This window comes from Sus scrofa, chromosome 1 (assembly GCF_000003025.6).
Source record: "Sus scrofa isolate TJ Tabasco breed Duroc chromosome 1, Sscrofa11.1, whole genome shotgun sequence".
Taxonomy (NCBI): Eukaryota; Metazoa; Chordata; class Mammalia; order Artiodactyla; family Suidae; genus Sus; species Sus scrofa.
In genome coordinates this window covers 207,402,653-207,426,541 of record NC_010443.5, presented here as the reverse complement: position 1 = coordinate 207,426,541, position 23,889 = coordinate 207,402,653, and the positions used below count along the sequence as shown (strand labels likewise).

General features: G+C 38.6%; 1 protein-coding gene across 1 annotated transcript in view; it reads right to left on the bottom strand.

Annotated features, from left to right (window-relative positions):
• Positions 1-23,889, bottom strand: part of TTC39B (tetratricopeptide repeat domain 39B) — a 143,409-nt gene that overhangs the window by 64,212 nt on the left and 55,308 nt on the right. Inside the window, 1 exon segment of the mRNA XM_021063500.1 lies at positions 4,568-4,663. Coding sequence (XP_020919159.1) covers positions 4,568-4,663 — 96 coding nt within the window.

Below are 23,889 nucleotides of genomic sequence, written 5' to 3'. Positions count from 1 at the left end.
CTGGACAAAGAGATTACAGCGATTCCTGGTCCAAGGGAGAGGAGGGACCTGTTCATAACCTATGATAAATTCGTAATCTATGGTGAGCTTATAGGCAAGTTACTTGTCCTCTCCAACTCTCTGTTCCCTCATCTATAAAAAAGATGTGAGCAAATGACAATATCTATTCAATAGCTTTTTTATGCTGTTAGGAAGTGCAGGAAAAAAATGATATTAAGGTCAAAATGCTGTTAAATAATGCCTTTAAATGAATAGGTAACTATTATTATAGTTTAAAAGAAAAAGCTAGTCTCTGCTTGTGAATTATGTGTTCGTCCTTCAGGACCAAACAGGATAGACTTCTGAACCAGAGCCCCTCCTATGGTGCCATAGTGTTTCATGTTATATCTATTTTAGTAGATCTGTTAACTAAAAGGAGGAGTGGAGTTTTTATCAATTGTCCTTAAAAAGCACTTAGTTTACAAAACCAGAACATGACACATCAAATTCCTTTCAACTACCTGTACTTACTGCCTTTTCCTCCTATCTTGATTTTATTAATAAATACAATTATAAAAGGTGCTCTTTAACATCTCATTGGTATGATCCTAATTTAGCCTTGACTAATCATCTCTTTGAAAGGGCTCCTTTTTGTCAGAGATTGCTAACTACCCCCAGCTTACCTAACTAGCGAAGGTTCTGGACAGCCATAATAACAAAGCAGAAGCTCCTTAGGGTAATGCCAAGTGAGTCAGGGAAAAGCAAAAAGAAAATATAGCAAGAAGGTGAGATGCACACAAAAACCCTGCCTCAGCGTTCCTGAACTCAGTCCAGAGGTTTCTTTCTTAAACTAGGAAGGATCTTTCCAGGAGGAAATGAAATCCATGTCTTAATTTCATGTACAATGTACCAAGTACTTCTAAGTCAAAGAAGGAGGTCAAAAAAAGATAGGCTGAACTCTCTAATAATGTCTGGATTATCTATTCTTCATTCCTTTTTTCTTTCATCGTGGTAGTATACACATAACATAAAACTCAACACCTTAACTGTTTTGAAGTATACAGTTCAGTAGTATTAAATATATGTACACTTCTGTGCAACCAATCTCCAGGACTTTTTCATCCTGCAAAACTGAAACCCTAATACCCATTAAACAACAGCTCCCTCTATGAAGCATTCATTACTAAACAATCCAAGAGAGGATTTCAGAGTTGCAAGGCATTTTACATGGAAAGATACTTTCCCATCTCTTTCAAGTTGAAGTATAATCAAATGAAACCATGGCTGTCAAAATACTTTATAAGATTAAACAGGGATTATAACCAGGGAGGCAAATGAGTTCACTGAAGATGCTCTGGGTGTTCCTGCTGTGATGCAGTTAATGATCCAGCTTGTCTCTGTGGACACGCTGCCTCCATCCCCTACCCGGCACAGGAGTTAAGAATCTGGCATTGCTATAGCTATGGCATAGATCACAGCTCCAGTTCAGATTCATGTTTGCTGGCCAGGAACTTTCCTATGCCTCAGAGGGTGGCCGGAAAAAAAAAAAAAAATGCTCTGGCCAGGAAATGAGAAGTTGGAGCATCAAGATTCAATTCAACTACTTCAGGGCATCTTGGGTATGTCAGCTACCATCCAGGATTGCTCGTTTGTTAAAAAGTAACCAAACTCCCTCCTTGACTGCCTCACAGCTTTGTGTGGAAGAGCAATATACTGGAGGTTTGTGGAGTGGATAGTCACTGGAGGACTCAGCACTACAATAGGTAGTGTTGCTGTTACTCTCTATGTGGTCTAACTACCCACATATTTGCTCAAGTTTGAAACATTGCTCAACTTTGCAGATGTCCTTCCCGGCTGCTCCACAATAAATTTACAAGTGCTTGTTTTTACAAATGCATTAGAAGACCCGTTGACTAAAAGGCACAGTAGGAATTTTTACTGTCTCATTTTTTTAAGAAATTTTAATTTTAAAATGAAACCTACAAATGCCCATACTATATTTGAATATGCCATTATACTATTTCTTACATTTCCTTCTGTTTCTTCTTTTATAGATCTCGAACCTTGTCCTCTCTACACCCTTTCCAACTCAGAAACATGCACAAATATCACTCACTTTTTCTTAAAGTAAAATCAACAAAAAAGATAACATTCTCTCAATTTTATTTTCCCTCCTGAACTTCTCCCACTTCTCTTCATAGGCAAGAGATTTGAAAAGGAATTGACTCTTGCTTAACTTACTTTCCCTCCTCCTATTCATCTTCAGCCACTACAGCCTGGCTCCTGCCACAATTTCCTGAAACCCTCCAAGCTACAAGTGTCTGATAACATAACACAAAGGATGCTTTCCAGCCTATACCCAGGTGGACCTCTTTGCAACACCTGGCTGTGCTGACCTTATGCTAGAACTCACCTCTCCCCAGCACATTGTCCATCCTGCAGTCACCATCTCACTAAGTCTTCTTGATCCTCACATTTCCATAGCTCTTGCTTGAACTCATCCTATCAGCTGTTCCTTCAATGTCTGTATTCCCAGAGCTTCCTTCCTCCACTGATTTGTTTTGCTCTCTCTTGGAAAGAGCATGTACAGCTCATGCATTCTGCAGCTCCACATCTGCTGAAGATTCCCAGTATATCCACCCAGCCCGGAGCTCTCTCTTACTGCTACATCCTCTATTAATCACTGCTTTCGGTAACACAATTTTTATTTTACCCCAGCTTTAAAACTCAGCATTGTAAATGGTGATGCAATGGTTACCTAGGAAACCATCAGAGGAAACTATGACGAAGGAATACATATTTCCAAAGATAGCTCAAATCTGCATGAGCAGAGACATAGGAAATAAAAAAGTAATGCAGAAAATAAATGCCTCCATATCCTTAGAAGTCATTTTCAACTTCATCTCCATTCCTCAAACCCCATAATATTGCACCCCTTTCTTATGTTGTAAGGGTTGAATCCTAAGACAAACTGCCAAGTCCATGATATTATGAACATAACCAAAAATAGCTGAAATTTCAAATGCAAAATCAAAAATGCTAAAGATATGCTGTATAATTTAAGATTTAATAAACCTGTAAGGATAGAAAGAAAGCACTTTCTCATGATAATAAAATAGAGCTTTAACAGAATTGCTTTAATAACCAATAAAGGAACAAGTTACATATTCAAAAAGAGACAACTGACTAAAATAATTCTAAGATGTGCAAAAAGGAACAGTACTTAGGAAACAAATATGATATTATAAAAAATATTTAGTGGAAAGGAAAAATGTCATGATATATTATGCTTTAAAAAGCAGGTTACCAAATAGTATAATTAATATTATCCCAATTTAGGAAAAAACCTAAAATATATACATATATATATACATATATATATACATATATATACATACACACACACACACACACACACACATAGAGAGAGAGAGAGAGAGAGAGAGTAGTTCCTGCTGTGGCACAGTGAGTTAATGATCCAACAATGATCCAACTTGTCTCTGTGGAGGGGCCAGTTTAGTCTCCGGCCCAGCACAGTGGGTTAAGGATCCAGCATTGCTGCAACTGGTGTAGGTCACAGCTCTGGCTCAAATTCAGTCCTTGCCCAGGAACTTCCATATGCCAAAAAAGAAAGAAAAAGAGAAAGACAGGATACACGTGAAAACAATTGTTATGGTGAATATATATTTTATCTCCTGTTTGTGCTTTTCCGCATTTCCTTAATTATTTACAATGAAAGTTTCTTAACATGCACTTTTTTTTTTTTTGGCCAGACCCATATCATGTGGAAGTTCCCAGGCCAGAGATTGAACCCAAGACACAGCAGCGACCCAAACTGCTGCAGTAGCAACACCAGATCTTTAATGCCTGCACCACAAGGGAACTTCTAAACCAAAGTTACAAGAAGAATAGAAGTAGAAAAATAATCACAACACAATATTCAATGAAAAAGGTGTGGCTACATGTATATGAAGGACCACCTGCCTGGACAAAACATTGGAGTGAAATAGATAGAAAGCTGCCCCTCGCCATGTGGAGCTCCCAGACCACCAATCAAATCAGACCTGCACTTGTAACCTACACTGCAGCTGCAGCAACACAGGATCTTTAACCCCCTGTGCAGGGCTAGGGATCAAACCTTGCATCCCGGCCCTGCAGAGACCCCGACAATCCCTTTGCACCATAGTGGGAACTTATACCAAATTTCTAACAGTCTATGATAAAGCTCATAATTCTTTTCTTCATCTTCCCTGATGCTGGACAATATGGTTACATTATTTTATAATAAATTAATGGTTAAGGTTAAGATAAAAAAGTTTCCAAAGGGAGTCGTGCCTCCCCCCACCATCAAGAGTTGAATTCAGTTTTGTTTCTGCTTTTGTGTAACAGTGCCACCTAATCACTAAATCCCTTGGCAGCTCCTCCCCTAACTTGTAAAATGGGCACTAAACCTGCCTGGGCCTCTCCCCTTCCCACCCCCTGCCAAGTAGTAAACCCAAAGCCCTATTGCAGCATCAACACTACAGCTGCCCAGAGGGCTGGACTGTTCCCCCTACCCCCCGAGGAACATCGGCACCCCCTTCCTGACCTTTTCACAGCAGATGTTCGGTGCTGTCCAGATGCCTGTTTTGTATCAAATGACGAGCAGTGTTGGCTGCTTGTTGCCATATCTATGCGAGAAGCCCTGTTAATAAAAAGGCAGTGAGGTTTTTATTTCTTCGTCTTACAGGAAAAGTCAACATAGATTCAAGAATACCACCCAAGCCCTTCAGTTATTTGCAATATCTCACCTCCATTTCTTTTTTTTTTTTTTTTTTTTTTTGTCTTTTTTAGGGCCGCGACAGATACATATGGAAGTTCCCAGGCTAGGGGTCAAATCAAAGTTGCAGCTACCACCCATACCACAGCCACAGCAACACGGGATCTGAGCCGCATCTGCAACCTACACCACAGCTCATGGCAATGCTGGATCTTTAACCCACTGAACTGGGCCAGGGATCAAACCCAGGTCCTCATGGATCCTAGTCCGGTTCCTTACTGCTGAGCCACGATGGGAACTCCCTCACCTCCATTTCTTGCCAATTTTGAAAATCAAATAGCAACATCTACTCAGTTATATGGTGAACATTCCTATAATAAAGCCCCAATAAAATATTTTCTTTATATTCTAGTATACAAAAAAAGAAATTCATGAAATCACCTCCCAAAACTTTCCCCAAGTAAATCTACCTATCTATCTACCTATCTATCGACTGTCTACCTACCTACCTACCTATCTACATGTTTCTTCACTGAAATAGATTATTATTTTAGGGGAAGAAAAAGTTTTCATCCCTTTCTTAGAATCCCTGGCTGGGAATGAAAAATCAAACTGATGAAGATCAACAAGAGCAAAGAAAATAAATTTTACTGAATTTTTACATGTATGAGAGCCTTCATAAGAGAATGAAGACCCAAAAAAGTGACCAGAACAGAAAATCTTTTATACCTTATAGGCAAAGAAACAGTACCTTTGTGAAGGCAAGACAAAAGGGTTGGGCTAGGGGGAAGAAATAACCAGAAAATAAGGTTTAATTTAACAAGGTTTGTCTGCAGATTCTCTGAGCTATAAGTCTGTCTGCAGTAAAAAGAGAATTTATGTCCTGCCTTTGGGCAGAAAGAGAACTTTTTCAGTGTTTACTGCCTTGACTGCCTTCAGCTCAAAATGATTTTTATGTCAAAGAGGCATAAATATTTTGGGATACCATATTCTGGCTTCCTTCATTATATGCTGAATTTATCCTGAATCATTCCTCCTCAGTAGAATTGCTATATCATAGTTACTCTCCACACAGCAAGTCTACTGAATCTAGTTAACATAATTTTTACCTATCCCTCATTTTGAGGCAATTGAGTTGCTCCCACTGTTCTGCAATTACAAACAATATTGCAATAAGCCCCTTACTCACTTGCTTGATTATTTCCTAAGGATAAATTCTGGACTTAAAGGGCATGTAACTTATAAGGTATCTTCTTTTTATTTTATTTTTTTAATATTTTTTAATTTTAATTTTTTTTATTCCATTAAGTCTTTATTTCCAGGATACTCACATACTCTGACCCTCTTTTACCTTAACCTACAAGCTCTGCTTCCAATTAAATAGTCCTGGAGTTCCTGTCGTGGTACAGTGAAAATGAATCTGACTAGGAACCATGAGGTTGCAGGTTCAATCCCTGGCCTCGCTCAGTGGGTTAAGGAAACAGCGTTGCCGTGAGCTATGGTGTAGGCTGCAGATACAGCTCAGATCCCACTTTGCTGTGGCTGTGGTGTAGGCCGGCAGCTGCAGCTCCGATTAGACCCCTAGCCTGGGAACCTCCATGTGCTGAGGGTGCGGTCCTAAAAAGCAAAAATTAAAAAAACAAACAAACAAACAAAAAACCAATTAAATGGTCCCTGTAAAAACCCTTATTATTACAGGCCTTTGGGATCCCATCCCAAAGCCTTACTTCGGGTATCTTCTATTTTTTTTAATTACCTTGTTTTCCATTATATACACCACAGAATGCCGAGGAACCATAGAAGAGGTGGAGACAAATTGGTTTGCAGAATCTTAGGCCACTTTTTGACCCAGAACTACCTCACAGATACATGGAGGCAGATCTCCAGGAGAGAAGGAAACTTCCATAGAGTTTAAGAATAAGCCCTGTCCTGTATCATAATAATATCATCAATCTCCCGCCTCCATTCACCCACCTTAACTAAACACAAGCCACAGAGAAGTGAACAAAGAGTTATGGACCATCCCTTTAGGGAAGATTTTTTTCTTTTTTTTTTAAATTCTAAGATGTCAATATCCTTACTGCACCTTAAAGGAAGTTTAATTATATTCCACCTTCAGACTCCCCCATATCCTCTGATATTTTATATTTAACATTCATCTTTTCTTGAAAAGATCAAGTTCCCTAGATTATATACATCAGGTTAGGGGGAAATCAGGGTTCTTTTTACTAGGGTGGTTGGGTGTGGGTGGTGAGAAAAGGAAACTCCATGCATAAGGGGAAACGTAGCTGGAACACTCATTATTTTCCATCACAAGAACTTTTTACCAGGAGAATGGAGGAAGCACTAAGTAGTTAGATAAACCAGAGTCTAGGGCCCTGACTGTCATCTTTGTTTACAAGCAGAAAGAGGAAAAGGCAGACTCAAAGGGCTGTCTACCCTTTTGGATCATTCTTGCCCATCTGTTCTCTTACAGATTCATTTATAATGGCTAGAAGAACATGTACTCTGAAAAACACTGTTAAAAAAATCCCTTTTTTCATTTGCCTTTAGCTTTAATTTTGAAATTCTCCCCAATAGTGAAAGTTTGAACTAATCAAAAAGGCACTTTCCTTTATAATTTCTGATTTTGAAGGCATACTTAGGGAAAAAAACCTTCCCTCCGTAAAGACCGTGTAACATAATTTTACCAGTATTACTTACTTTTTAATATTTAATATACTGATCCACTTATAACTTGAGTATATGGTATGAGATGGTGCTATGCATTTTTTTCTTAATCTTTTGCCATTTTTCCCAAGATAATTTTTTTAAAACCACATCTTTTCTCCAATGGTTTGACATACCATGTGTATATAAAGTGACTAAATTAAGTTCAGCTGAAATCATGCCTATTGGGCCAGGTAAATGTTGCATTTCAAAGCTACAATTAGAGTATCTTTATCAGGCACGATAGACTTGAATTTAGCAGAACATAATATAAAACAATCCTAGAATTTATTCATTTTTATGAGGTATAAAATTTAGTTCTTTATGCTTTTATACACACGTACATGAAGTCTCAGAAATTCTATAGTATTAAGTTTATATTAATATCACAATAAGTATATCATGCTACAAACTGATTTTTATTCAAGAGCATATTTGTCTTTTTGTCCTTTTAGGGCTGCAACTTGTGGCATATGGAGGTTCCCAGGGTAGGGATCAAATCAGAACTGTAGCCACTGGCCTGCACCACAGCCACAGCAACACTAGATCCAAGCCACATCTGCAACCTATACCACAGCTCATGGCAACACGAAATCCTTGATCGATGAGCGAGGCCAGGGATCCAACCTGAAACCTCATGTTTCCTAGTCGGATTTGTTTCCGCTGCACCACGATGGGAACTCCAAGAAAATTTTTTTTATATATAGACCCAATTCACTCCTTTAAACTACTATCTAGTATTGTATCAAGAACCTATTTCCTTTTTGATGAAAAATGTTTCAAATACATGGAGAAAATAATTTATATGCCAGTATATCTGGAATCCACTTTTGTGTACAGTGTGATCTAAATTTGTTTTCCCTATAGGTTGGCAACTATTTCAACGGCAATGAAAAACTCATCTTTCGGCTATTCGTTAGCTTCAAAATAAGACAAAAGAAAGACCTCATGTCCACTCAATGCCACCTTGGAGCACTACCTGACAGGCCCACCCAAGGAATATTTCATTCTCTAGGGGATATACCTTTGCTTGATTTGCTATCTTCTACTAATTAAGGTCTATGTTGTGTAAAATAATACATTAACTTGTAGGTTTTTTTGTCTCATACAAATGCAAATAATTTGGTACGGTTATGGTTTTATTGTCCTGTAGGAGATTAATCAGTTTTGTATAATGCAGATCTTATTCAAACCTTCTTTCTTCAGTTCCCCAAGTGCTTTTGGAGCAGTTTTACTATCTTGCTGGTTCCGCCATTGATAAGTAAATGTTAACATGTGTTCACACGATAATTATCATACTCTGACATGATGAATAACACTGCAGTCTCTAACACATGGCAGCTTTCCACACGTGCACAGGGCAGTTTCGGGCACTCTTTTGGTCCATTCATACATTTGCTTCTGTCTGCACCAGTCACACAATTTTCATTATCGTGGCTTTTTTAGAAACTATAGGCCAATGGGCAAGTCCTCTGCTTTACTAAATGTTCTTTTTTTTTTTTTTTTTTTTGGTGGGGAGGGGAGGATGGGGCTGCTATTGCAACTTTATTCTTTATATATTTTAGAATCAGTCACTGTAAAATTACAAGGAAAGTCCTGCTGAGGTTTTGAGTGGGACTTCATTACATTTTTAGAGATTTTTGAAAAGAATTACCACGGTTTTTAATGTATTCATGGGGGTGTACAGCTATCACTACAATTTGATTTTACAGTATTTTTTCACTCAAAAGGAACCATATATCCATCCATCCACTAGCGGTCACTCCCCATTTCCCTCCATCTCCAGTCACCCACAGCATATGGAAGTTCCCGGGCCAGGGATAGAATCCACTGCAACCTATGCCACAGCTGCAGCAACATTGTGGACTCTTAACTCTTTGTGTGGGATCAGTGATCAAACCAGCACCTCAGCAGCCACCTGAGTCACTGCAGAGACAATGCTGGGTCCTTAACCTGCTGTACCACAGCAAGCAAAAACCCCTACAATCTTTACAATGGTATATTTTCACACCTATCTACAATTACTCAGGTCTTCTCTTACTTCCTTCAATAAAGAAAGGAAATACATATAAAACACTGAACTGAGGAACATGTACTCTTGCAAAAAAACCATGTTAAATGTTCCTTATATTGCTTCAGTTTTAAAATATGTGCCACCAAAGTAAGCAGAGTTATTAAAAATTTGACTTAACAGAATGATGTGCCTGTTCCCAGTCCTAGGAAGGTACTAGGCATAACCTAGATGTTACACTCAAATGTTAGAAAAAAATCTATTTTTAGCTAGAGAAAATATGGTCATTGGGTTTATAGAGGCTAAAGAAAACAGTACATCATATTTTATTTAGTATGCTAGGAAAAGTCTTTATTTTGCTCTGATTTTACTGCTTTAATTTTTTAAGGTTTTTAAACAGCTTTATTGAGATACTATTCACAGACCATACAATTCACTCATTTAAAGTATAAATCAACGGTTCTTAATATACACATAGAAGTGTATAACTATCACTACAATTTGATTTTACAATATTTTCTCACTCAAAATGAACCCTGTATCCATCCATCCACTAGCGGTCACTCCCCATTTCCCTTCATCTCTAGTCCTAAGAAACCGCTAATCTACTTTCTGTATGTACAGATTTGCCTATTCTGGACATTTTACATTAATGGTCTTTCATAACTAGCTTTTTTCATTTAGCATAGTGTTTTGAAGATTCATTTATGCTATTGCATAAATCAATAAATCATTCCTTTTTATTCCCAAATAATACTCCATTGGATAGCTATAACACATTTTGTCATTTTATTAGCTGATGGGTATATGGGCTATTTCCGCTTTTTGGCTATTATGAATAATTTTGCATTAACATTCATGTTCTTGTGTGGACATATATTTCATTTCTCTTGGGTATATACCTATGATAGAAGTGCTGAATTGTATAGTAACTTTATGCTTGACATATTGAAGAACTGCCAGACCATTTTCCAAAGTGCCTGTATGATTTTACATTCCTACCAGTAATGTTTGGAAGTTTCCATTTCTCTGTATCTTGGACAGAACTTGCTACTCTCCACCTTAGTGGTATCTCATTGGTTTTGACTTGCATTTGCTTAGTGACTAATGATATTGTGTATCGGTTTGGGTACTTATTGATCATTTGTATATCTACTTTGGAGAAATGCCTATTCAGATTCTTTGGTCATTTTTAATTGTGTTCTGTCTTTTTATTATTGTTTGACATTGCTCTAATTTTTAATCACTGAGTAGAACCATTCTCAAATGAAAAGCTTAGAGTTGCATTGTTTATACTTTTTTTCTCAATCAAATCATAATAAGCAGAATCAATTCAAATTTAATTTCCCCCAATAAATGCAACACAATGGGCTATGTTCCAACAGAATGAAAAAAAAAAAAAAAACTATCCTATTTAAAAAAGAAAAAAGAAGGTATATTTTGGAGATTAGGCCCCTGTCTGTTGCATCATTGGCAAAGATTTTTCTCCCATTCTGCGGGTTGTCTTTTTGTTTCTTTAATGGTTTCCTTGGCTGTGCAAAAGCTTTTGAGTTTGATTAAGTCCCACTGGTTTATTTGTGTCTTTATTGTCATTATTCTAGGTGGTGGATCAAACAAGATGTTGCTGTAATTTATGTCAAAGAGTGTTCTGCCTAAGTTTTTCTCTAGGAGTCTTATGGTATCTGGCCTTATATTTAGGTCTTTAATCCATTTTGAGTTTATTTTGTATATGCTGTTAGATAGTGTTCCACTTTCATTCATTTACATGCAGCTTTCCAGTTTTCCCAGCACCATTTATCGAAGAGGCTATCTTTCTTCCACTGTATGTTCTGTCCTCCTTTACCTTAGATTAGTTGCCCATAGGTACATGGGTTTATATCTGGGCTTTCTATCCTGTTCCACTGGTCTATAGTTTTGTTTTTGTGCCAGTACCATATTGTTTTGATGACTGTAGCTTTGTAGTATTGTCTGAAGTCAGGAAGCCTGATTCCTCCATTTTCATTTTTCTTTTTCAATATTGCTTTGGCTATTCAGGGTCTCTTGTATTTCCATACAAATTTTAAAATAGTCTATTTTATCTCTGTGAAGAATGTCTTTATACAAACAATTCATGCAACTCATCAACAAAAAAATCAAACGACCCAACTGAAAAATAGGCAGAAGACCTAAATAGATATTTCTCCAAAGAAGACATACAGATGGCCAACAGGCATACGAAAAAATGCTCAATATCACTAATTATTAGAGAAATGCAAAATTACAATGAGGTACCACCGCACACCAGTCAAAATGCCAATCATTAACAAGGCAACAAGTAATAAATGATGGAGAGGGTGTGCAGAACCCTCCCCCACTGTTGGTGAGAAGGTAAATTGGTACAACCACTATGGAAAGAGTATGGAAGTACCTCAAGAAATTAAATATAGAAATAACAGAGTTCCCATCATGGCCTCCATGGTTAACAAATCTGACTAGAAACCATGAGGTTGCAGGTTCAATCCCTGGCCTCGCTCAGTGGGTTAAGGATCCAGTGTTGCCATGAGCTGTGGTGTAGGTCGCAGATGCGGTGTGGATTGTGCATTGCTGTGGCTGTGGCATAGGCCGATGGCTACAGCTCTGATTAGACCCCTAGCCTGGGAACCTCCACATGTCATGGGTGCAGCCCTAGAAAATACAAAAAAAAAAAAATCTTATGATCCAACAATTCCACTCCTGGGCAAATATCCAGACAAAACATTCACTGAAAAAGATACAGGCACCCCTAAGTTCATAACAGCACTATTCACAATAGCCAAGACATGAAAATAACATAAATGTCCATCAATAGATGAATGGATTAAGAAGATGTGGTACATATATACAATGGCGTATTACTCAGCGTAAAAAAGACAAACTAATTCCATTTTCAGCAACATGGATGAATCTGGAGTCTCTCATACTAATTGAAGTAAACTAGAAAGAAAAAGACAAATACCATATGATATGACTTATTCATGGAATCTAAAATATGGAACAGATGATCCCATCTAAAAATAACATACAAACCAACAAAAAACAGAAACAGATCATGGCCAAGAAGAGCTGACTTAGGGCTCCCAGGGATGGGGGGAAGGGAAGTGAGTGGGATGGATGGGCATTTTGGGGTTTGGGGGAATGTAAATTGTTATATTTGGAATAGATGGGCAATGGCATCCTACTGTACAGCACAGGGAAATGTGTGTGATTGGGTCACTTTGTTGTACAATAGAACTTGATGAAACATTGTTAAATTAACTATACTTTAATAATATAATAATAAAAATAATAATAAAATAAAATAATTTTTAAAAAGAAAAAATGAAATAAAATGTCAAAAATTCATTAAAAAAACATATCCTTGAAGGTTTTTCATCAAAGTTTAAAATCTCTCTTTGGGGGCAAAAAGGAATGAATAAAGAAAAACCAATGGATATGCTCTAAGAGGCACCATTTATAACCTGCAATTGAAGAGCATCCATCAGAGTTAGGAACATAGGACTCCAGTGGACACCAGCACCAGATTTCTAGGAAACCTGCTGCCCAATATCATTGACCACATGACCAACTTGTCTTTCTAACTAAAGAAAACCGCTCATTAGAATAAATTCTGCCCTATGATGACATTTTCAAATAGCCATTCTCATGGCCAGTGATTGAAGAAAGAAGGAAGGTGCTAATCCTGCAGCTGGGAGAGCAAGGACAGCCCAGAAATTAACAGACACCCCTCAAATACATGTCACTGTCCCCGCCACCTCCAGGCCTGGCACCAGTGCCATCAGAATCAATGGAAAGAAATTTCAACTTTTTTTTTTTTTTTTTTTTTTTTGTCACATTAGTCCTGCCCTTTAGAGGAAAGATCTAAAAAGCTGGAAAACAGCAACATGGAAGCAACTAGAGATTCTCATACTAAGTGAACTAAGTTAGCAAGAGAAAGACAAATACCATAGGATATGACTTATATGTCAATCTAAAATGTGGCACAAATGAACATATCTACAAAACAGAGACGGACTCACAGATATGGAGAACAGACTTGTGTTTGCCAGGGGGAGGGGGAAGGGAGTGGGATGGACTAGAAGTTTGGGGTTAGTAGATGGAAACGATTACATTTAGAATAGATAAGCAACTAGGTCCTGCTGTGTAGCACAGGGAACTACAGTCAATCTTCTGGGATAGACCACGATGGAAAATAATATGAGAAAAAGAATGTATATATGCATATGACTGAGTCACTTTGCTGTACAACAGAAATTAGCACAACATTGTACATCAACTATACTTTAATAAAAAATAAAAAAATAAAAAGCTGGACAAGGCCAAAGGGCAAGTACCAATACCAGATATAATTATTCTATTGAGTGAGATCGTAGCAAATTTAATTAACTCTATAATCTACCCCTTAATAATTAATGCTTAGACTTATGACAAAGGCTTCCTCACTCAAAATCATAAATCTTCATATTATCTGCAGGACTTGGATGGCTTTTATATTCTTTGTGCTTTTCTATAAAAGGAAGAGCTCAAGAAGGTGGAGAAGTTTAACTTATAAGAGAGAAGAGTTAGAGGAAAGCCGAGAAAAGGAAAGAACATGAGAGCTATTTCCAGACATTTCCCCCCTTGTTCACTTGGAAAGTTCCAATTCGTCCTTCCAGACTACCTTCTTTGGAGCCGCATCCTACTTCTAAATGATGCAGAAAAATACAAAATATTATATATACAGTGGGAGAATAAAACACAAATGTGGAGTTACATTGTGGCCCAGCAGTTTAAGAACCCAACATAGTGTCCGTGAAGATTCAGGTTCAACCCCTGGTCTTGCTCGGTGGATTAAGGATCCTTAATCCAGCATTGCCGTGAGCTGATGTGTAGGCTGCAGATGCAGCTCAGATCCTGTGTTGCTGTGGCTGTGGTATAGGCCAGCAGCTGGAGCTCTGATTTGACCACTAGCCTGGGAACTTCCATATCCCACAGGTATGGCTGAAAAAAAGAAAAGAGACTCCTCTAATCCACACAAACAAAAAGGAATTACCTCTTGAAAAAATAAAAAAATAAAAAATAAAACACAAATGTGGCAAAATGTTCAAAAGGGATTAAGAGTACAGATAAGTTCTCTGTAGTATTCTCATACTTTTTCTCTAAGTTTGGACCTATTGCAAAATAAGTTTTTTTAAAAGACAGCTCCTGTAGCAAAGGGCAGAGAACAGGGATCAAATGGGAGTGGCCACCTGTGGACCAGCCAACGCCAGCAGAGGATACCAAGTCCTTCAGGTCATAGGTGCTTCATGGACAGAGGCAGCAAGGATAGAGGTCAAGGCAAAAATAACCGATGAGATACTCCACCAGAGAGCAACACTCAGATCAGGGCTCCATCCCTATGCCACTTTGTCCTACACCCAGAGGCCACCAGGGAAGGATGGGAGAAGGGGGAAATCTTTGAGAAAGGAGATGTCAGCCTGAGATAGAGATTAAACTTTTCTTGCCTCTCTCATACCCACAAGAAAACCTGAGTCACTCCAAGAGAGGCTTGTCTGAATTTTGAATAGATGACGTCATCTTTAATTGACAATTTCATGTGTTTTCCCATCTTCCAGGGAGATGAGAATTCCAGAGCAAAGTGAGGGCTGTTGAAAAGAACAAAAAATTCATTTGTGGATAAAATATAAAGCATGTCCAGATCCTACTCACTAAGAAAATAGAGGGGGATGGAGTTCCCATCGTGGCACAGCGGAAACGAATCTGACTAGGAACCATGAGGTTGCAGGTTTGATCCCTGGCCTCGCTCAGTGGGTTGAGGATCCGGTGTTGCCATGAGCTGTGGTGTAGGTCGCAGATGCGGCTCGGATCTGGCATTGCTACGGCTGTGGCGTAGGCCATCGGCTACAGTTCCGATTGGCCCCCAGCCTGGCAACCTCCATATGCCATGGTTACAGAACTAAAAGAACAAAAGAAAGGAAGGAAGGAAGGAAGAGAGAGAGAGAGAGAGAGAGAGAGAGAGAGAGAGAGAGAGAGAAAGAAAGAGAGAGAGAAAGAAAGAAAGAAAGAAAGAAAGAAAGAAAGAAAGAAAGAAAGAAAGAAAGGAAAGAAGGAAAGAAAGAAAGAAAGGAAAGAAGGAAAGAAAATAGAGGCTGGGACTGACTATGTCTTTAGAAAAAAGAGAGAACCTCAACAGATGCTTTTTTTTTTGCTCAAACCACAGCGAATCACTGACCAAGTTGGAAATGAGTTATCTTTGAAAATTCCTTCCTTAGGCAAAGCAAATTGTATTCCTTCACATTATTTACAACAAACAAAAATAGAATGTTAGACTGGCAAGAGATACATACAGCTCCTATTTCATTGCACTGATTTTCTTCACTGATTTTTTTTTTAATTTAAAAGAAAACCCAGGAGTTCCCACTGTGGCTCAGCAGTAATGAACCCTACTAGTACCCATGAGGACGAGGGTTCGATTCCTGGCCTCGAGCTGCAGCGGATTAAGGACCTGGCATTGCTGTGAGCTGCAGTATAAGCCACAGATGTGCCTCGAATCCTGAGTTGCTGTGGCTGTGGTGTAGGCCAGTGGCTATAGCTCCAAATGACCCTTAGCCTGGGAACTTCCATATGCTGCAGGTGCAGCCCTAACAGGACAAAAAGAAAAAAGAAAAAGAAAAAAAGAAAAGAAAACTCACACTGAAGCATATGGAATGAATGGCCAACAGGGACCTGCTGTATAGCACAGAGAAATCAATATTCCATGATAATCTATGTGGGAAATGAAACCTGAAAGGGAATGGATGTGTATATGTGTAACTGAATCACTTTGTTGTAGAACGGAAATTATAACAACCTTGTAAATCAACTATACATCAACAAAACTTTCAAAAAATGAAAAAAAAGAAAAAAAGAAAACCCCTTCTTTACTGGAGGGTCCTCTTATTTCTAGCAGAAAACTTCTACCTTCTCTATTAATTATCCTTCTTCAGCTCCCTACTGCTATGCAATTGAAGAGAAAGCACACTGGGACACAAGACAGAACACTGGATTGCTGGGTTCTATGCCAGGTATGCAAGGAGTGTGACTCTGGAGCAATCACTCACCTCTGCTGGGGGCAGAGGAGGGGTGCTACTGTTTAATGCAGAACAGAGTTTCAGTTTTACAACATGAAGAGTTACAGAGATGGACGGTGGTGGCAGCTGCACCACACTATGAATGTATTTACTATGACTAAAGTGGTGGTTATGATGGTAAAGTTTATGTTACATGTATTTTACAGCAATAAAAAATGGGGGGGGGCATACACCCACACACACCAAAAAAAAAAAAAAAACCCAGGAGTTCCCGTCGTGGCGCAGTGGTTAACGAATCCGACTAGGAACCATGAGGTTGCGGGTTTGGTCCCTGGCCTTGCTCAGTGGGTTAAAGGATCTGGCGTTGCCGTGAGCTGTGGTGTAGGTTGCAGATGCGGCTCGGATCCCACGTTGCTGTGGCTCTGGCGTAGGCTGGTGGCTACAGCTCCGATTGGACCCCTAGCCTGGGAACCTCCATATGCCACAGGAGCAGCCCAAGAAATGGCAAAAAGACAAAAAAAAAAAAAAAAAAACAGAAGACACATAAAATTACCTGCATCCTGTCAACCTCACAGGGATGTTCTGAGGAAATAACGCATTCCATTTTGAAAAATCACTTCTTAAACCAAAACATCACACAAATGTAGTGCTGATGCTGGTAAGAGAGTTAAGTGATTGAGGCCAAGAACTTCCCATCCGACAGACCATTGCATTCCTGCTACTCAGCAGTTTCCTGCAGTTGTGGCCAGAGGCCACTTACCAGCACTTTGCCATTTTCATTAGTCCCTCAAGGTAGGGATGTAGGTCTTTTCAGGATGCAGAGCAAATGAAGGTTTTCAGTGTGACATTGAATGCGGGTAATTGTTTATCATTTCCTTTAAAACCACCTTAAACTAAGGTAGTAAAAAAAAAAAAATCTTTAAAAAGCAATATTGAAAACAAGCTTTCCTTTCATTTGGATAATAATTCACAAGGGAAAGAATACATAAAGAATACCCCATGTTTTCCAGGCTAGATAATATGTCTCTCCTCTGGGATCCATGGTCAGAATTTAAAACCAATCATAGCATGATGAGTGGTCCAACTATTTACTTGCTGTGAGTAGATTATGAGCTTTTTAAGGGCAGGGACTCTCTGAGCCCAGAGATGCTCAATAAGTTATTGATGAGTCAATAATATTTGTACCCTTGTGCCAAACACAGCCTCAATATTTGACATTTTATGTCACATTTGTAGATCATGGAGTCCTTAATCACAAGCAAGCTATAGTAGGCTTTTCCCAACAAACATTTATCAGCTAAGACAAGCAAAATAGAAGGGAAAGCATATAAATACTCAAGAAATTAAGCACCAAAGTTTCATTTTATTTAGCTGTTCACTGTTTTCATAATTGGTATAATGTGTATATTCAAGTTGTGGTATTAAGTGGGCACACAAAATGGTTTTGTTATTCAGGGATGTTATTGCCTTTAAAAAACAAAAACCTAAGCTAATATTAAGGAAAGATGATGGTATATAAATGCTACTTATTAGGGCTCACGGAAAGGCTCAAATTCTGCCCCACCCACTAAATAAGAAGATAATGACTACAGCCCCAAATCAAAAGAAAAACTGAAGTCTCGGTCCCACACTTCCTTGCTTTCTAAAATATAGTCACCTGTAATGACTTGAAATAAGATATTCCATAACCCACTAATCTAAAACGATCACCAAAGAAATCCACTCATCCGCTTGAATGATCACTAAAGACTTCCCACACCTGTGTACTGATGAAACATCAAAAGCAAAGCAAACGATGCATGAAATTCACATCAAACTCGTGTTCATATAATCTGCCCATAGATGCAATCCCACCCTTTCTAAAATGAGCCAAAGACCTCAGTGTAAATTTAACAGCAAAAAGGGGAAAGCAAGTCTAAACATTAGGAAGATCTCTGGGCATGAGGCCAGAACACCTAAGCATTATTCATGACACATGTAAGCAGAGCGTACTGTGTGTGTGCTTTATGGAAAAACAGAGAAGGGGGCCATCTCCACTCCCTCAATCAATCCAAAGCTAAGAGACACAATATAGCAGCCTGTAGGAGCACAGATCTGCCAATTTTTAGCACATGGTCAGCATGCTAAATAACCTCAGGCAATTGCTTAAATCTTTTCCCACCTGGTTTTCCTCATCTGTAAAGGGGGCGATCAATTAACACCGCTGTTATTTAAGACACAAAGACAGGGTGGGTACTGGGCCTGACACAGAAGACATTTTTTTAAAAATCTAGTGCGTTTCTTCCCCACTAAGATATGAAAATGATAACACAGCAAAAAGCTGCTAAACCTCCCTCATGCTTTGTCCAGGAAACCCTACAGAGCCTGAAAATGCTTTATCTTGTAACAGACCTCAGAGCCTCCTGCTAATCAAATGAGAGATGTGATGTTGAAAAACAGGAGATTAAAAACTACGCAAGCTGCATCTTACAAATGTGTTTAGAAGTTACTGGGTTGGAAATCAAAATACACTTTCTATAAAAACAATGACTGATATATACCTATACTAATACATATCTCCATGCATGTGAACTATGTGTGTATATACAAGTATATATCTGTATACACATTCGTATGTATATGTATACAAATATGTTAAATTCCCAACCGAGGCCATCAATGCCTATTTAAATCCTAAATCATTACTAAGTGGCCAGAGTCTTAGAGCCAAGAGCAAAGGGACTTCACTGCTTACATTTTAGTGACACTTCAGTGGCTCATCACTGCCCCTGTCCAAGCTTCTTGGCAAGGTACCCTTGGCACCTGTCTGTCTCTAACCAGCCTGCCTTTATTAGAACTACAGGCCTTTCACGCTTCTTGGCAAACCCTAAAGAGATCATGGTGAAGGGGATCAGAGTATGTCAACCCAAAATATGTCATTCTCAATTAGCTCTCTGCTCTCCTTTCTGTCTAAAAGCAGGGCATCAATTTCCTTTTGTAAAGATGTCTCCCTCTCCCACATCCAGGAAGAGTCCAGAGATCACTCTTATCACCTGAGAAGACTCTTATCCACTTAAAAGCCATACTAAACAATCCTCATTTACCATCACTTTCCTTGTCATCGTCCCATAACTTACCCTCATCCAGAAGTCCAAAAACTCCTTTTTCTTTTGTTTAGCCTCTTTGCCACACTTTATCATCCTTTGCTAAGATGGTATATAAGCCCCCAATTCTAACCACCTCCTCGAAGCACATTTCGTTGTGAACTTTCATGTGTATGTATGCAACTAAACTTGTTTTTCTCTTCTCTTGCTAATTTTTTGTCCACTTAATTTGCAAGGTATCAGATGTGAACCTAACAGGGTAGAAGAGAATGTTTTTCTCCTCCTACAATGATCTCAAATATCTCGGGGCCTTTGACCTAAAAAATCCTATGGCCATATCCAATGACCATCAATATCTAGCAATATCTGCCTCAATTTAGATATTTACTCTTCCACAAAGCCCGACAAGGTCAATGTCTCCCTAAACTCCTGCCATCAACCAGGGCTAGTTTGGTGGCCCCTCATCTTTGCTCCATGGAACACTGACCTTCTCCAGACCTCAGACTTTATCCCACTATCTCCCAAGTACAGAGTTTCTTATCTGTATCCCTGAATAAACTGTAAGTGCCTGAATGAATATTAATAAGCCACAACATCTGCTTTGTTAAAAAAAAAAAAAAAAAAAAAAGTCCTAGCTGTTTCACTCTCAAGGAATAACCATTCAGGCAACATAGGAAGACCTCTGAACTGGCACTGTCAGGAAAGGTGAGTCAGGATAGCTAGGCGTTCTTCTTCAGAGCCAAGACCAGACAAACACTTTACAAGTTCAGGCTCTCATGGCAATTATTTTGCTTTTGTTCTATTTTGTTTTGTTTATTAACTTGGCTAGTTGTTTTGGATCTGTTGTTTGCTCATGATTCTGGTTCTGATTTCTTAGCACGTATCTTCCAAGACACTGTAATGGAATGAATGGTGGCTAGGAAATCAGGAAATCTAGGTACTGACTCCATTTTAACTATTGTAGGACTCTATCTATCTTCACTATCCTCCATCTGAATATTGGGGGGGGGAGTCTAAGAATGCTTCCTAAACCTCACTGCCACAGTCCTCAAGGATGCCCATCATTAACACAGTTCTCCCTCCAGAGTTCAGGTAACTCTGATGAGAGCCAGGTTTGGGGAACACTGGAAGGGACAGAGATTTAAATCAAGTCACAACTGGGATCAAGTTAAAATTCCTCCACTCACTTCCTGTATGACCTTAAGCAAACGACTTAACCTCTCAGTACCTCTGTTTACTTGCTTATTACAACAGATAGTAACCCGTAGGTTTAATCTTATAGGTTTATAGGATCAATGAGAAGATGAATATACACAGAGTAACAACTAGTGGCTAGCCCACTACAGATGCTCAGTAAATAGCAGTGATGCCCCTTTCCCCATCCTGTGTATTCTCATCACATCCTATCATTTCTCTGCCAGAGGGCAGGGCATCTCTCTTATTTTCCATCCCATCCCCAGTGTCAGCACAGTGTCCATAATAGTGCCCAACATTACAGCATACACTCAATAAATATTTATTGAATTAATAAATCAATAATATATGAGAATATACTAACATAATCAATTCCCCTCCTTCTCCCACTAGACTAGATTGTGAGTTCCTTCACAGCAGGGACTATTCCTTAATGCTGATCTAAAAACCAGCACTTATATAGAGTCTATCTTGCTGAACTAATTATTTTCAAAATCGCCTTTCAAGTTTACCAAGGATCTGTGGCTCCAGAACATCTGGGGCAGCATAAGTTGCAAATACTTGTATTTCTTTTGTCTATTTGGCTGCAAAGTTCCCACACTTCTACGGTTGAAAAATCACCACACATGTAATGAAATAATTAGGCAGTTTCTGGCAGTTTCTGAATGTTCCCCTCACCTGCTAACAATATCTGGTTCCTAAGGGCAGATGTAATATCTGGTTCAGCATCATGTCCCCAGGGCAGAACAAGGGCTTTGAAACAAATGTAAACATTTGTTAACTTCTTTGCAAGTCTAGCCAAGGCAGAATTTCCTATTTTCAGGAATCTTTCCTCACTGAATTCAAAGTTTCTACATTTAAATATGATGAAATGTTTAAAAATAAAAACAGCAGATGTTTGATCTCTGGGTGGTAGAGAGTTTCTTTTTTAAAATCCTTGATTTATTTTCTCTTATAGGAAATCAATCAAAAATACTAGCACCCCAAACCTCATATATCACCTTAAGGCAAACATATTCCACCTCTACAAAGATAACTATTACCAGCTGGTGTTTAAAAGTATTTTGACTACTGATCCCTGAACTTAACTTTTAGAAATCCCTTTAGCTAATGTAATTTTAAGATAAAGGAATGACATCAATAACCAAATAACCAGTGATATGAATCAGATTACTCAAATAATAAGACTTTCATGTAACAAAGATCAATCATGAACATATGAGGGTTATCCTGGGGACCAAAATTTAACCTCTATCTTTACAAAAGGTTCACAACAGATTCAATAATAATTCAGCAAGGATACAGATCCAGCCTCAGTGAATTCCAAAGGGGAAAAGCAGGACACAATGACTAAGGACAGATGTTGGGATTAAAGGGCCTGCGTCACCAGAAAAAAAAAAAAAAAAAAAAAATGGCACCCACTCAAATGCACAATTAGCAAAGGGTGGTCATGCAAAGGTCACTTTTGGATAACTCCCATTCACGGGAATCTGCTACAAAAAGACGGGCTGAAGCCGACACAGCACAGAGGGAGGTAAGCCCATGACTCTCTCCCCACGTTATTCTGCGAGCATGCCTCATTGCCTAATTTTGCTTTAAGGTTTTAGTCACCTTGACAAAACAAAACACAATACCAAAGCCAGCAAAGGACCTAAGGCAAGCACAATGATTACAACCTGAGCTGTCACCCTCCTTCCATTGTTCTGCAGCCCGGTGCACACCTTGCAGAAGCAGTAAACCAGCCAAAGCATCCCAGGAAGACTGCATCCTTCTCAGCAGTGAGATTTGCTATTTTCTTCAATTCCAGCACTCACCCTCAGGAACTTAAGAAAAAAGATACGGGGGCAGGGGTGCAGGCAGCAGAGGAGGGAGTCCCTGGCAGGCTTGGCATGAGGGCTTTAATGAAAACAAGATTAACTAACAAAAACTGCAGTTTTGCAATGAAATTTAACTCCAGTTTTTTTAACTGGCATAGCTTCCCTTAAATTCAGTCCTCCCAGGTCTAAAGAGAAGGCGGCAATCATACCCCCAAGAATAGCTAAATAAATGCAACATACTCACAGATTTAGAGCAACTATAACTTTGAAGGGATGAATATAATCCCACTGTGAAGATGCCTTTCCTTCTCTTCCAACAGATTTTTTTAAAAAAAAATCAATGAAGAGACAATCTCCAATTTAAAGGGCAACAAAAATCTTCAATTTCTGTTTTATTTCTTGGTGTCCAGGAAGATTCAATTCATGAGCATAAGAAAAGAAGTTATCGGGCAGCTGACAGCATCCCAGAGCTTCCCAGGGCAGGATTTAAGACATGTCAGTTAAAGTGGCAGCTACATTCACTGCCGAAGCTGATGCTTCTGCAGGAAGGGATGCTGGGAGATTTTTTTTTTCCCCAATCTCTGCTGCAGCCTAATTCTAATCCATCACTGTTTAATTATCCTAGGGAAACAAGCAAGAAGAATACAAATGGCCTGGATTTATAAAATCTACAGGGTCTTTTAATGATTTTTTTCGACCTAATCCAGGGATTCGTCTCTATCAAAAGAGGTCTAATTGAGGAATAAGATGAACTACCTCTTTTAAAGAAAACATGAGAACAAGCTGATACTCCCAGGTTAGACTTGGATTTTGTATCCTACTGACTTTTTACAAATACTAAATAAGGCAAGTCAAGTTCTCTGAAGTTTTTAGTTTAATGGGTAAAATGCACACAAGTTAAATAAGTGAAGTGAATGAAAATATACATATGACATAACAGCCATTATAATGTAGATGGAAAATGCACTTTAAAATTAATATCAAATAAAAAATATTTGAACTGATTTGATGAAACTTAAAAAAAAAGAGTAGGCTTAGAAATGGTCCATGACTTGGCAACTTTGTCTTGCCTAAAGAGCTTCTTACTAGAAGTGAACAATTTCTACAATGGAGCTCACAATTTAATCTGATTATAAAAGTATCAGGTAATGTATTCTGATATTTCCTGATTAGGAAGTAATAAACTCCTTGCAGAGGACTGGAAAACCAAGAAGGAAATTAAAACCAGCCATAATCTCATAACCTAGAGATAACAGCTGTTTAATATGTTACT